The sequence below is a fragment of the Oncorhynchus keta genome, chromosome 5 (genome assembly GCF_023373465.1).
Source record: "Oncorhynchus keta strain PuntledgeMale-10-30-2019 chromosome 5, Oket_V2, whole genome shotgun sequence".
In the NCBI taxonomy this organism is placed as follows: Eukaryota; Metazoa; Chordata; class Actinopteri; order Salmoniformes; family Salmonidae; genus Oncorhynchus; species Oncorhynchus keta.
Genome location: NC_068425.1, coordinates 33,047,022 through 33,063,215, shown reverse-complemented (window position 1 = coordinate 33,063,215; position 16,194 = coordinate 33,047,022). Strand labels below are relative to the sequence as shown.

The window sequence follows — 16,194 nt, the reverse complement described above, 5'->3', positions numbered from 1 at the left end:
TGGACTAGTTGTTTCATGTATTGCATATACAATGGGACTAGTTGTTTCATGTATTGCATATACAATGGACTAGTTGTTTCATGTATTGCATATACAATGGGACTAGTTGTTTCATGTATTGCATATACAATGGGACTAGTTGTTTCATGTATTGCATATACAATGGGACTAGTTGTTTCATGTATTGCATATACAATGGACTAGTTGTTTCATGTATTGCATATACAATGGACTAGTTGTTTCATGTATTGCATATACAATGGGACTAGTTGTTTCATGTATTGCATATACAATGGGACTAGTTGTTTCATGTATTGCATATACAATGGGACTAGTTGTTTCATGTATTGCATATACAATGGACTAGTTGTTTCATGTATTGCATATACAATGGGACTAGTTGTTTCATGTATTGCATATACAATGGACTAGTTGTTTCATGTATTGCATATACAATGGGACTGAGTTGTTTCATGTATTGCATATACAATGGGACTAGTTGTTTCATGTATTGCATATACAATGGACTAGTTGTTTCATGTATTGCATATACAATGGGACTAGTTGTTTCATGTATGCATATACAATGGGACTAGTTGTTTCATGTATTGCATATACAATGGGACTAGTTGTTTCATGTATTGCATATACAATGGACTAGTTGTTTCATGTATTGCATATACAATGGACTAGTTGTTTCATGGGGACTAGTTGTTTCATGTATTGCATATACAATGGGACTAGTTGTTTTCATGTATTGCATATACAATGGGACTAGTTGTTTCATGTATTGCATATACAATGGACTAGTTGTTTCATGTATTGCATATACAATGGACTAGTTGTTTCATGTATTGCATATACAATGGGACTAGTTGTTTCATGTATTGCATATACAATGGACTAGTTGTTTCATGTATGCATATATAATGGACTAGTTGTTTCATGTGCATTTACAATGGACTAGTTGTTTCATGTATTGCATATACAATTTTGTTTCATGTGCATATACAATGGGACTAGTTGTTTCATGTATTGCATATACAATGGACTAGTTGTTTCATGTATTGCATATACAATGGACTAGTTGTTTCATGTATTGCATATACAATGGGACTAGTTGTTTCATGTATTGCATATACAATGGGACTAGTTGTTTCATGTATTGCATATACAATGGACTAGTTGTTTCATGTATTGCATATACAATGGGACTAGTTGTTTCATGTATTGCATATACAATGGGACTAGTTGTTTCATGTATTGCATATACAATGGACTAGTTGTTTCATGTATTGCATATACAATGGGACTAGTTGTTTCATGTATTGCATATACAATGGACTAGTTGTTTCATGTATTGCATATACAATGGACTAGTTGTTTCATGTATTGCATATACAATGGGACTAGTTGTTTCATGTATGCATATACAATGGGACTAGTTGTTTCATGTATTGCATATATAATGGACTAGTTGTTTCATGTATTGCATATACAATGGGACTAGTTGTTTCATGTATTGCATATACAATGGGACTAGTTGTTTCATGTATTGCATATACAATGGGACTGAGTTGTTTCATGTATTGCATATACAATGGACTAGTTGTTTCATGTATTGCATATACAATGGGACTAGTTGTTTCATGTATTGCATATACAATGGACTAGTTGTTTCATGTATTGCATATACAATGGACTAGTTGTTTCATGTATTGCATATACAATGGGACTAGTTGTTTCATGTATTGCATATACAATGGACTAGTTGTTTCATGTATTGCATATACAATGGGACTAGTTGTTTCATGTATTGCATATACAATGGGACTAGTTGTTTCATGTATTGCATATACAATGGACTAGTTGTTTCATGTATTGCATATACAATGGACTAGTTGTTTCATGTATTGCATATACAATGGGACTAGTTGTTTCATGTATTGCATATACAATGGGACTAGTTGTTTCATGTATTGCATATACAATGGACTAGTTGTTTCATGTATTGCATATACAATGGGACTAGTTGTTTCATGTATTGCATATACAATGGACTAGTTGTTTCATGTATTGCATATACAATGGACTAGTTGTTTCATGTATTGCATATACAATGGACTAGTTGTTTCATGTATTGCATATACAATGGACTAGTTGTTTCATGTATTGCATATACAATGGGACTAGTTGTTTCATGTATTGCATATACAATGGACTAGTTGTTTCATGTATTGCATATACAATGGGACTAGTTGTTTCATGTATTGCATATACAATGGGACTAGTTGTTTCATGTATTGCATATACAATGGACTAGTTGTTTCATGTATTGCATATACAATGGGACTAGTTGTTTCATGTATTGCATATACAATGGGACTAGTTGTTTCATGTATTGCATATACAATGGGACTAGTTGTTTCATGTATTGCATATACAATGGGACTAGTTGTTTCATGTATTGCATATACAATGGACTAGTTGTTTCATGTATTGCATATACAATGGACTAGTTGTTTCATGTATTGCATATACAATGGACTAGTTGTTTCATGTATGCATATACAATGGGACTAGTTGTTTCATGTATTGCATATATAATGGACTAGTTGTTTCATGTATTGCATATACAATGGACTAGTTGTTTCATGTATTGCATATACAATGGGACTAGTTGTTTCATGTATTGCATATACAATGGACTAGTTGTTTCATGTATTGCATATATAATGCATTGTTTCATATTGCAATGGACTAGTTGTTTCATGTATTGCATATACAATGGACTAGTTGTTTCATGTATTGCATATACAATGGACTAGTTGTTTCATGTATTGCATATACAATGGACTAGTTGTTTCATGTATTGCATATACAATGGACTAGTTGTTTCATGTATTGCATATACAATGGACTAGTTGTTTCATGTATTGCATATACAATGGACTAGTTGTTTCATGTATGCATATACAATGGGACTGTTGTTTCATGTATTGCATATATAATGGACTAGTTGTTTCATGTATTGCATATACAATGGGACTAGTTGTTTCATGTATTGCATATACAATGGACTAGTTGTTTCATGTATTGCATATACAATGGGACTAGTTGTTTCATGTATTGCATTTACAATGGGACTAGTTGTTTCATGTATTGCATATACAATGGACTAGTTGTTTCATGTATTGCATATACAATGGGACTAGTTGTTTCATGTATTGCATATACAATGGACTAGTTGTTTCATGTATTGCATATACAATGGGACTAGTTGTTTCATGTATTGCATATACAATGGACTAGTTGTTTCATGTATTGCATATACAATGGACTAGTTGTTTCATGTATTGCATTTACAATGGACTAGTTGTTTCATGTATTGCATATACAATGGGACTAGTTGTTTCATGTATTGCATTTACAATGGGACTAGTTGTTTCATGTATTGCATATATAATGGACTAGTTGTTTCATGTATTGCATATACAATGGGACTAGTTGTTTCATGTATTGCATATATAATGGACTAGTTGTTTCATGTATTGCATATACAATGGGACTAGTTGTTTCATGTATTGCATATACAATGGGACTAGTTGTTTCATGTATTGCATATACAATGGGACTAGTTGTTTCATGTATTGCATATACAATGGACTAGTTGTTTCATGTATTGCATATACAATGGACTAGTTGTTTCATGTATTGCATATACAATGGACTAGTTGTTTCATGTATTGCATATACAATGGACTAGTTGTTTCATGTATTGCATATACAATGGACTAGTTGTTTCATGTATTGCATATACAATGGACTAGTTGTTTCATGTATTGCATATACAATGGGACTAGTTGTTTCATGTATTGCATATACAATGGACTAGTTGTTTCATGTATTGCATATACAATGGACATTGTTTCATGTATTGCATATACAATGGGACTAGTTGTTTCATGTATTGCATATACAATGGACTAGTTGTTTCATGTATTGCATATACAATGGACTAGTTGTTTCATGTATTGCATATACAATGGGACTAGTTGTTTCATGTATTGCATATACAATGGACTAGTTGTTTCATGTATTGCATATACAATGGGACTAGTTGTTTCATGTATTGCATATACAATGGACTAGTTGTTTCATGTATTGCATATACAATGGGACTAGTTGTTTCATGTATTGCATATACAATGGGACTAGTTGTTTCATGTATGCATATACAATGGGACTAGTTGTTTCATGTATTGCATATACAATGGGACTAGTTGTTTCATGTATTGCATATACAATGGACTAGTTGTTTCATGTATTGCATATACAATGGACTAGTTGTTTCATGTATTGCATATACAATGGGACTAGTTGTTTCATGTATTGCATATACAATGGACTAGTTGTTTCATGTATTGCATATACAATGGGACTAGTTGTTTCATGTATTGCATATACAATGGACTGTTGTTTCATGTATTGCATATACAATGGACTAGTTGTTTCATGTATTGCATATACAATGGGACTGGTTGTTTCATGTATTGCATATACAATGGGACTAGTTGTTTCATGTATTGCATATACAATGGACTAGTTGTTTCATGTGCATATACAATGGGACTAGTTGTTTCATGTATTGCATATACAATGGACTAGTTGTTTCATGTATTGCATATACAATGGACTAGTTGTTTCATGTATTGCATATACAATGGGACTAGTTGTTTCATGTATTGCATATACAATGGACTAGTTGTTTCATGTATTGCATATACAATGGACTAGTTGTTTCATGTATTGCATATACAATGGGACTAGTTGTTTCATGTATTGCATATACAATGGACTAGTTGTTTCATGTATTGCATATACAATGGACTAGTTGTTTCATGTATTGCATATACAATGGACTAGTTGTTTCATGTATTGCATATACAATGGGACTAGTTGTTTCATGTATTGCATATACAATGGACTAGTTGTTTCATGTATTGCATATACAATGGGACTAGTTGTTTCATGTGCATATACAATGTATGTATTGCATGCATATACAATGGGACTAGTTGTTTCATGTATTGCATTTACAATGGGACTAGTTGTTTCATGTATTGCATATACAATGGACTAGTTGTTTCATGTATTGCATATACAATGGGACTAGTTGTTTCATGTATTGCATATATAATGGACTAGTTGTTTCATGTATTGCATATACAATGGGACTAGTTGTTTCATGTATTGCATATATAATGGACTAGTTGTTTCATGTATTGCATATACAATGGGACTAGTTGTTTCATGTATTGCATTTACAATGGACTAGTTGTTTCATGTTTGCATATACAATGGGACTATTGTTTCATATATTTACAATGGGACTAGTTGTTTCATGTATTGCATATACAATGGACTAGTTGTTTCATGTATTGCATATACAATGGGACTAGTTGTTTCATGTATTGCATATATAATGGACTAGTTGTTTCATGTATTGCATATACAATGGGACTAGTTGTTTCATGTATTGCATATACAATGGACTAGTTGTTTCATGTATTGCATATACAATGGGACTAGTTGTTTCATGTATTGCATATACAATGGGACTAGTTGTTTCATGTATTGCATATACAATGGGACTAGTTGTTTCATGTATTGCATATACAATATACATATGGACTAGTTGTTTCATGTATTGCATATATAATGGACTAGTTGTTTCATGTATGTGCATATACAATGGGACTAGTTGTTTCATGTATTGCATATACAATGGACTAGTTGTTTCATGTATTGCATATACAATGGACTAGTTGTTTCATGTATTGCATATACAATGGGACTAGTTGTTTCATGTATTGCATATATAATGGACTAGTTGTTTCATGTATTGCATATACAATGGGACTAGTTGTTTCATGTATTGCATTTACAATGGACTAGTTGTTTCATGTATTGCATATACAATGGGACTAGTTGTTTCATGTATTGCATTTACAATGGGACTAGTTGTTTCATGTATTGCATATATAATGGACTAGTTGTTTCATGTATTGCATATACAATGGGACTAGTTGTTTCATGTATTGCATATATAATGGACTAGTTGTTTCATGTATTGCATATACAATGGGACTAGTTGTTTCATGTATTGCATATATAATGGACTAGTTGTTTCATGTATTGCATATACAATGGGACTAGTTGTTTCATGTATTGCATTTACAATGGACTAGTTGTTTCATGTATTGCATATACAATGGGACTAGTTGTTTCATGTATTGCATTTACAATGGGACTAGTTGTTTCATGTATTGCATATATAATGGACTAGTTGTTTCATGTATTGCATATACAATGGGACTAGTTGTTTCATGTATTGCATATATAATGGACTTGTTGTTTACAATGGGACTAGTTGTTTCATATACAATGGGACTAGTTGTTTCATGTATTGCATATACAATGGGACTAGTTGTTTCATGTATTGCATATACAATGGACTAGTTGTTTCATGTATTGCATATACAATGGACTAGTTGTTTCATGTATTGCATATACAATGGACTAGTTGTTTCATGTATTGCATATACAATGGGACTAGTTGTTTCATGTATTGCATATATAATGGACTAGTTGTTTCATGTATTGCATATACAATGGACTAGTTGTTTCATGTATTGCATATACAATGGGACTAGTTGTTTCATGTATTGCATATACAATGGACTAGTTGTTTCATGTATTGCATATACAATGGACTAGTTGTTTCATGTATTGCATATACAATGGGACTAGTTGTTTCATGTATTGCATATACAATGGGACTAGTTGTTTCATGTATTGCATATACAATGGGACTAGTTGTTTCATGTATTGCATATACAATGGACTAGTTGTTTCATGTATTGCATATACAATGGGACTAGTTGTTTCATGTATTGCATATACAATGGGACTAGTTGTTTCATGTATTGCATATACAATGGACTAGTTGTTTCATGTATTGCATATACAATGGACTAGTTGTTTCATGTATTGCATATACAATGGACTAGTTGTTTCATGTATTGCATATACAATGGACTAGTTGTTTCATGTATTGCATATACAATGGGACTAGTTGTTTCATGTATTGCATATACAATGGACTAGTTGTTTCATGTATTGCATATACAATGGGACTAGTTGTTTCATGTATTGCATATACAATGGGACTAGTTGTTTCATGTATTGCATATACAATGGGACTAGTTGTTTCATGTATTGCATATACAATGGGACTAGTTGTTTCATGTATTGCATATACAATGGGACTAGTTGTTTCATGTATTGCATATACAATGGACTAGTTGTTTCATGTATTGCATATACAATGGACTAGTTGTTTCATGTATTGCATATACAATGGACTAGTTGTTTCATGTATTGCATATACAATGGACTAGTTGTTTCATGTATTGCATATACAATGGACTAGTTGTTTCATGTATTGCATATACAATGGACTAGTTGTTTCATGTATTGCATATACAATGGACTAGTTGTTTCATGTATTGCATATACAATGGGACTAGTTGTTCCATGTATTGCATATACAATGGACTAGTTGTTTCATGTATTGCATATACAATGGACTAGTTGTTTCATGTATTGCATATACAATGGACTAGTTGTTTCATGTATTGCATATACAATGGGACTAGTTGTTTCATGTATTGCATATACAATGGGACTAGTTGTTTCATGTATTGCATATACAATGGACTAGTTGTTTCATGTATTGCATATACAATGGGACTAGTTGTTTCATGTATTGCATATACAATGGACTAGTTGTTTCATGTATTGCATATACAATGGACTAGTTGTTTCATGTATTGCATATACAATGGACTAGTTGTTTCATGTATTGCATATACAATGGGACTAGTTGTTTCATGTATTGCATATACAATGGACTAGTTGTTTCATGTATTGCATATACAATGGGACTAGTTGTTTCATGTATTGCATATACAATGGACTAGTTGTTTCATGTATTGCATATACAATGGACTAGTTGTTTCATGTATTGCATATACAATGGACTAGTTGTTTCATGTATTGCATATACAATGGACTAGTTGTTTCATGTATTGCATATACAATGGACTAGTTGTTTCATGTATTGCATATACAATGGACTAGTTGTTTCATGTATTGCATATACAATGGACTAGTTGTTTCATGTATTGCATATACAATGGACTAGTTGTTTCATGTATTGCATATACAATGGACTAGTTGTTTCATGTATTGCATATACAATGGGACTAGTTGTTTCATGTATTGCATATACAATGGGACTAGTTGTTTCATGTATTGCATATACAATGGACTAGTTGTTTCATGTATTGCATATACAATGGACTAGTTGTTTCATGTATTGCATATACAATGGACTAGTTGTTTCATGTATTGCATATACAATGGACTAGTTGTTTCATGTATTGCATATACAATGGGACTAGTTGTTTCATGTATTGCATATATAATGGACTAGTTGTTTCATGTATTGCATATACAATGGGACTAGTTGTTTCATGTATTGCATATACAATGGGACTAGTTGTTTCATGTATTGCATATATAATGGACTAGTTGTTTCATGTATTGCATATATAATGGACTAGTTGTTTCATGTATTGCATATACAATGGACTAGTTGTTTCATGTATTGCATATACAATGGGACTAGTTGTTTCATGTATTGCATATATAATGGACTAGTTGTTTCATGTATTGCATATACAATGGGACTAGTTGTTTCATGTATTGCATATACAATGGGACTAGTTGTTTCATGTATTGCATATATAATGGACTAGTTGTTTCATGTATTGCATATACAATGGACTAGTTGTTTCATGTATTGCATATACAATGGACTAGTTGTTTCATGTATTGCATATACAATGGACTAGTTGTTTCATGTATTGCATATACAATGGGACTAGTTGTTTCATGTATTGCATATACAATGGGACTAGTTGTTTCATGTATTGCATATACAATGGGACTAGTTGTTTCATGTATTGCATATACAATGGGACTAGTTGTTTCATGTATTGCATATACAATGGACTAGTTGTTTCATTGTATTGCATATACAATGGGACTAGTTGTTTCATGTATTGCATATACAATGGGACTAGTTGTTTCATGTATTGCATATATAATGGACTAGTTGTTTCATGTATTGCATATACAATGGACTAGTTGTTTCATGTATTGCATATACAATGGACTAGTTGTTTCATGTATTGCATATACAATGGACTAGTTGTTTCATGTATTGCATATACAATGGGACTAGTTGTTTCATGTATTGCATATACAATGGGACTAGTTGTTTCATGTATTGCATATACAATGGGACTAGTTGTTTCATGTATTGCATATACAATGGGACTAGTTGTTTCATGTATTGCATATACAATGGGACTAGTTGTTTCATGTATTGCATATACAATGGGACTAGTTGTTTCATGTATTGCATATACATATACAATGGGACTAGTTGTTTCATGTATTGCATATACAATGGGACTAGTTGTTTCATGTATTGCATATACAATGGGACTAGTTGTTTGTTTCATGGCATATACAATGGACTAGTTGTTTCATGTATTGCATATACAATGGGACTAGTTGTTTCATGTATTGCATATACAATGGGACTAGTTGTTTCATGTATACAATGGGACTAGTTGTTTCATGTATTGCATATACAATGGGACTAGTTGTTTCATGTATTGCATATACAATGGACTAGTTGTTTCATGTATTGCATATACAATGGGACTAGTTGTTTCATGTATTGCATATACAATGGACTAGTTGTTTCATGTATTGCATATACAATGGGACTAGTTGTTTCATGTATTGCATATACAATGGGACTAGTTGTTTCATGTATTGCATATACAATGGACTAGTTGTTTCATGTATTGCATATACAATGGGACTAGTTGTTTCATGTATTGCATATACAATGGGACTAGTTGTTTCATGTATTGCATATACAATGGGACTAGTTGTTTCATGTATTGCATATACAATGGGACTAGTTGTTTCATGTATTGCATATACAATGGACTAGTTGTTCCATGTATTGCATATACAATGGGACTAGTTGTTCCATGTATTGCATATACAATGGGACTAGTTGTTCCATGTATTGCATATACAATGGGACTAGTTGTTCCATGTATTGCATATACAATGGGACTAGTTGTTCCATGTATTGCATATACAATGGGACTAGTTGTTTCATGTATTGCATATACAATGGGACTAGTTGTTTCATGTATTGCATATACAATGGGACTAGTTGTTTCATGTATTGCATATACAATGGGACTAGTTGTTTCATGTATTGCATATACAATGGGACTAGTTGTTTCATGTATTGCATATACAATGGACTAGTTGTTCCATGTATTGCATATACAATGGGACTAGTTGTTTCATGTATTGCATATACAATGGGACTAGTTGTTTCATGTATTGCATATATAATGGACTAGTTGTTTCATGTATTGCATATACAATGGGACTAGTTGTTTCATGTATTGCATATACAATGGGACTAGTTGTTTCATGTATTGCATATACAATGGACTAGTTGTTCCATGTATTGCATATACAATGGGACTAGTTGTTTCATGTATTGCATATACAATGGGACTAGTTGTTTCATGTATTGCATATACAATGGGACTAGTTGTTCCATGTATTGCATATACAATGGACTAGTTGTTCCATGTATTGCATATACAATGGACTAGTTGTTTCATGTATTGCATATACAATGGGACTAGTTGTTTCATGTATTGCATATACAATGGACTAGTTGTTCCATGTATTGCATATACAATGGGACTAGTTGTTTCATGTATTGCATATACAATGGGACTAGTTGTTTCATGTATTGCATATACAATGGGACTAGTTGTTCCATGTATTGCATATACAATGGACTAGTTGTTCCATGTATTGCATATACAATGGACTAGTTGTTTCATGTATTGCATATACAATGGGACTAGTTGTTTCATGTATTGCATTTACAGCTGCACCATCGAGAGCGTCCTGACCGGTTGCATCACCGCCTGGTATGGCAACTTCTTGGCATTTGACCGTAAGGCGCTACAGAGGGTAATGCGTACGGCCCAGTACAACACTGGGTCCAAGCTTCCTGCCATTCAGGACCTCTATAATAGGTGGTGTCAGAGGGTAATGCGTACGGCCCAGTACAACACTGGGTCCAAGCTTCCTGCCATCCAGGACCTCTATAATAGGTGGTGTCAGAGGGTAATGCGTACGGCCCAGTACAACACTGGGTCCAAGCTTCCTGCCATCCAGGACCTCTATAATAGGCGGTGTCAGAGGGTAATGCGTACGGCCCAGTACAACACTGGGTCCAAGCTTCCTGCCATCCAGGACCTCTATAATAGGTGGTGTCAGAGGGTAATGCGTACGGCCCAGTACAACACTGGGTCCAAGCTTCCTGCCATCCAGGACCTCTATAATAGGCGGTGTCAGAGGGTAATGCGTACGGCCCAGTACAACACTGGGTCCAAGCTTCCTGCCATCCAGGACCTCTATAATAGGCGGTGTCAGAGGGTAATGCGTACGACCCAGTACAACACTGGGTCCAAGCTTCCTGCCATCCAGGACCTCTATAATAGGCGGTGTCAGAGGGTAATGCGTACGGCCCAGTACAACACTGGGTCCAAGCTTCCTGCCATCCAGGACCTCTATAACAGGCGGTGTCAGAGGGTAATGCGTACGGCCCAGTACAACACTGGGTCCAAGCTTCCTGCCATCCAGGACCTCTATAATAGGCGGTGTCAGAGGGTAATGCGTACGGCCCAGTACAACACTGGGTCCAAGCTTCCTGCCATCCAGGACCTCTATAATAGGCGGTGTCAGAGGAAGGCCCAAAAATTGTCAAGGACTTCAGCCACCCAAGTCATAGACTGTTCTCTCTGCTACCGCACAGCAAGCAGTACCGGAGCACCAAGTCTAAGACCAAAAAGCTCCTTAACAACTTCTACCCATAGCCATAAGACTGCTGAACAATTAATAAAATAGCCACCGGACTACTTACATTGACATCCCCCCTCCATTTGTTTTGTACACTGCTGCTACTCGCTGTTTATTATGTATGTATAGTCACTACACCCCTACCTGCATGTACAAATGACCTCTAACCTGTACCCCCGCACTATGACTCATTACCGGTACCCCCTATATAAAGCCTCGTTATTGTTACTTTTTACAATTTTTTACTTTAGTTTATTTGGTAAATATTTTCTTAACTCTTCTTGAACTGCACTGTTGGTTAAGGGCTTGTAAGGAATCATTTCACGGTGTTAGGTACTTATTTTCCAGAGTAAATAACTCACAGACACTAGAGAAGCTTTAACCAAGTTTTAATTATTCCCAAAGGTTCTGTACAGCTGTATTCAGTCAACCCAACACTTCTCCCATCCATATATATATATATCCCACTTAAGACCCTCCTCCTTCTCTCCAATCCTTATAATTTATGGTTTAACATTAAATGAGTAATAAGATCCCAAACCCTTATTACTCCCTACAGGTGACCTGTCCTCACCTCCTGACCTCAACCCCTCCTTCACCTAATCCACAGATGTCCATGTGTCTCCCCTGTATCAACACATCGCTGTCCTCACCTCCTGACCTCAACCCCTCCTTCACCTAATCCACAGATGTCCATGTGTCTCCCTGTATCAACACGGTGCTCTGCTCCCGTCCCCCAACACATTCCACAGCTATCTGTCTTTCTACAGATATTCTATGTTTCTTCTCTATCATTTATTTTATATCTCAATGTTCAAAATATCGAATCCAACAATGGTAAGGTCTACACTTGTTGTATTCGGCGCATGTGACAAATAAAGTTTGATTTGAACTAAAGATAAAGAACATGATGAGGATGTAAACAGGCTGTGTACCAGAAGGCACCCTGTTCCCTACATAGTACACTACTTTTGAACAGAGGTATATTGGCCCATGTCAAAAAGTAATGCACTATGTAGGGAATAGGGTGCCATTTGGGACACTTACCGAGAGATTGAGAGGACGTTGAGATGTTTGCAAACATTTTCCTCATAACTAGATTATAATAATGTTGACACAGTGTGAAAAGCCCATCTAGCTGGGATTACATCATCTCCATCAGATCGTTATACTGTAACTTAATGCATCAAGGATGTATTATACCTCACAGGGTTTAGTTAAACACTGATTAGGTAAATAGGTTGAATTCCATGGATAGTAGTAGTGGGTTTCTGTGGACAACAAGCTGGAACAAGCTAGCTCTATGATGATACTACTGACCTCGGTGGTCTCCATGGGAAAATGAGAGGAAACAGTGAACAAAGCCTGCGGTTGTTATATTGCCTGTTGGTCTTTTGTTTATGAGAAAACAACTAGACTGTGGGTATACTGTGGAATTGACTGTTGAGATGTCTGAGATATTAGCTCAGCGGTCGAGAGATGGTCTCATGAATCATTTATTTTTGCCCTCATAGCTATAACAGGTCTTATACTGTAGAAACAGTTGGGGATTCGTAACCTCACTCCCCAGCTTGAAGTGCCTCTAGTCACACTGCTGAATATATAGCTATTCACTAGTGTTGTTGGCTAAGACTTTATCAAGGAGGGTGGTCAGGTGTGTTTGTGAGGCAGTGGTCCAGGGTTCTAGTCTTGGGTTGAGCTTGTTAGGGATGAAGTGGTTAAGCTAAGCAAGCACAGTGATGTCTGTCACACTTACTGTGACTGTGGTATGTGTATTTCTTGCCATACTGATAATTACAACTCTGAGGTCAAGACCCACTAGATAACCTTGTACATTGTGTTGCATGACGGCTGTGTGCTAATACCTCTAGCGGATCTCAAATGTATTTTCCCACAATCCTCTCACCTCACCTCCTCTTGAAACCCATTGGAAGAGATGGTCCGAGGGGAGGGACCTCAGATCTTGTCCAATGCTTTTTTATGCATCCAACAGAATAATGATAAATTATAAATAGATATCAACGCTGGACACTCCCAAGAGTCAATCTATAATTAGAACAATGAAGGAAATACTTGATCACTCACTGTATTTGAGTAACTTGGATTCAATCCAATGCACGTTCCAGAACAGCAAACTGGACTATGGTAAATACTGCAGATGATGGCAAGAACGTAAAGTAACTTTAAAAAGTGTATTGTCAGCTGTCTAGTGTGCTGCTCTATAATGTGCCTTTGATTGAATCCCGGCCAAACTTTGACTATCTGTCTGTATCCATCCAGGTCTCTTCACCCTCTCCGGGTTGAGCGTTTACGTCAGCTACTGCCAACGGGCTCGGGAACTGTTGGAACCTGAGATTCTGGCCAGCGTCCATGTGTCCTATGGCTGGTCGTTGGGTATGGCCTGTCTCTCCTTCAGCCTGGAGGTGACCGCAGGCCTGCTGCTGATGCTGGCTGCACGTAAGGCCCATCTCATGGGACGTGACCATGGAGTCACCATTATCGCCATGGCCTGAAGAGGGAAAGAGAACGGACTGAAACTGGAAGGGACTTCTGGAAGGGTCCATTCAGAATCAGTCATTTTCATTCTCTGTTGCCAAACATTTTAAAACGTTTTCTGTTGCGTGCCTAATGAACACGACCCCTGACTGTGACCACTGATCAAACTCCCCAGTTCATTGCAACTCCAAAGGACTGACTTGTATGTTACATGTTCTAGCTTTCTCCTCTGAGCTACTGGTCCATATTAGGACAGTCTCAGGGGCAAAATAACTCCACAATTCATCCCTCTCTGGACACATGGTCTCATTATTGGGGGCAGCAGTTCTATTTTGCTAATTGAAAGACATTTGCAAGGATCCAATTATACACAAGGACACACAAAAATACACTCTTTCTGGCGATATTACATAGCAATTCACTAGATTCGAATGCTACAAAGGAGCAATGCTTTCGCATCCTCAATGGCTGGAGGGCAACAGTAGTGATTAAGGCTTTGATTACTTAGCTCCTCTATTTCCTCTTTGGTTTACTCAGGGTTCACAGCCCAGAAGCTACTTTCAGCACATTCCATACATTGTCACAATCTACTAATTTATTAATGTTGTGGCTCTTTGCTAATCAATGAGTTGTTGTGAGATGAAGAAAGACACAACATTAATCACTAAGGACATTACTGCTGTAGGGAAGTTTGGTTTTGGATTCTCAGTCCACTTGTCTCTGTAATTGTGTATCGTAATGATAATAGACATTGTAGAATTTAATTTGGAAAAAAGGAAATGATCCAAGTTTCAAAATGCTTTAAGCTAATAATTGTCTAGGAGACAGATGCCTGCCTTGTACTTGCATCATGGCAGTCTTGTGTGTGTTTGTGTTATGTTCCAACTCCTTTCAAACCTTGCCACAGTAACATTAAATCATACGGACTACGAGGGCTAACAAAGGAAATGGGTTTGTTGTGTATGCTGCAGCACATCCCAATGACCCTAACATACGCAACTCCTCACACTCACAATGTAGAACAATGATCATTAGTCTGAAATACTGTCTCAGTGGGCTATTTTAGTCCCACACACAGTAGCTGCCCTTACTAACAAGTTCTCCTTGGGTTTCCACCTGTAATTAGTGCCAAAGGTCAATTGCATACCAGTAGTAACAAAGGACTAAAAAAGGTTCATAAACCCAACTAATCTGCAGAGAGAGATCAGCTACTGTACTTACCAGAAACAAAACCCTTCCTAAAGAGAGAGATCAGCGACTGTATGTACCAGAAACAATAACCCTTCCTACAGAGAGAGATCAGCTACTGTATGTACCAGAAACAATAACCCTTCCTAAAGAGAGAGATCAGCTACTGTATTTACCAGAAACAAAACCCTCCCTAAACAGAGAGATCAGCGACTGTATTTACCAGAAACAATAACCCTTCCTAAAGAGAGAGATCAGCGACTGTATGTACCAGAAACAAAACCCTTCCTAAAGAGAGAGATCAGCGACTGTATGTACCAGAAACAATAACCCTTCCCAAAGAGAGAGACCAGCTATTGTATGTACCAGAAACAAAACCCTTCATAAAGAGAGAGATCAGCT

The 16,194-nt window shown here is 36.0% G+C and overlaps 1 protein-coding gene across 1 annotated transcript in view; it reads left to right on the top strand.

Moving 5' to 3' along the window:
* Window positions 1-14,680, top strand: part of LOC118370443 (transmembrane protein 235) — an 88,266-nt gene extending 73,586 nt beyond the window's left edge. The window contains exon 4 of the mRNA XM_052519644.1: window positions 14,389-14,680. Within this exon, the coding sequence (XP_052375604.1) occupies window positions 14,389-14,621 (233 nt within the window). The 3' untranslated portion in view covers window positions 14,622-14,680. The remainder of the gene's footprint in view (window positions 1-14,388) is intronic.
* The last annotated feature ends 1,514 nt before the right edge of the window (window positions 14,681-16,194 follow it).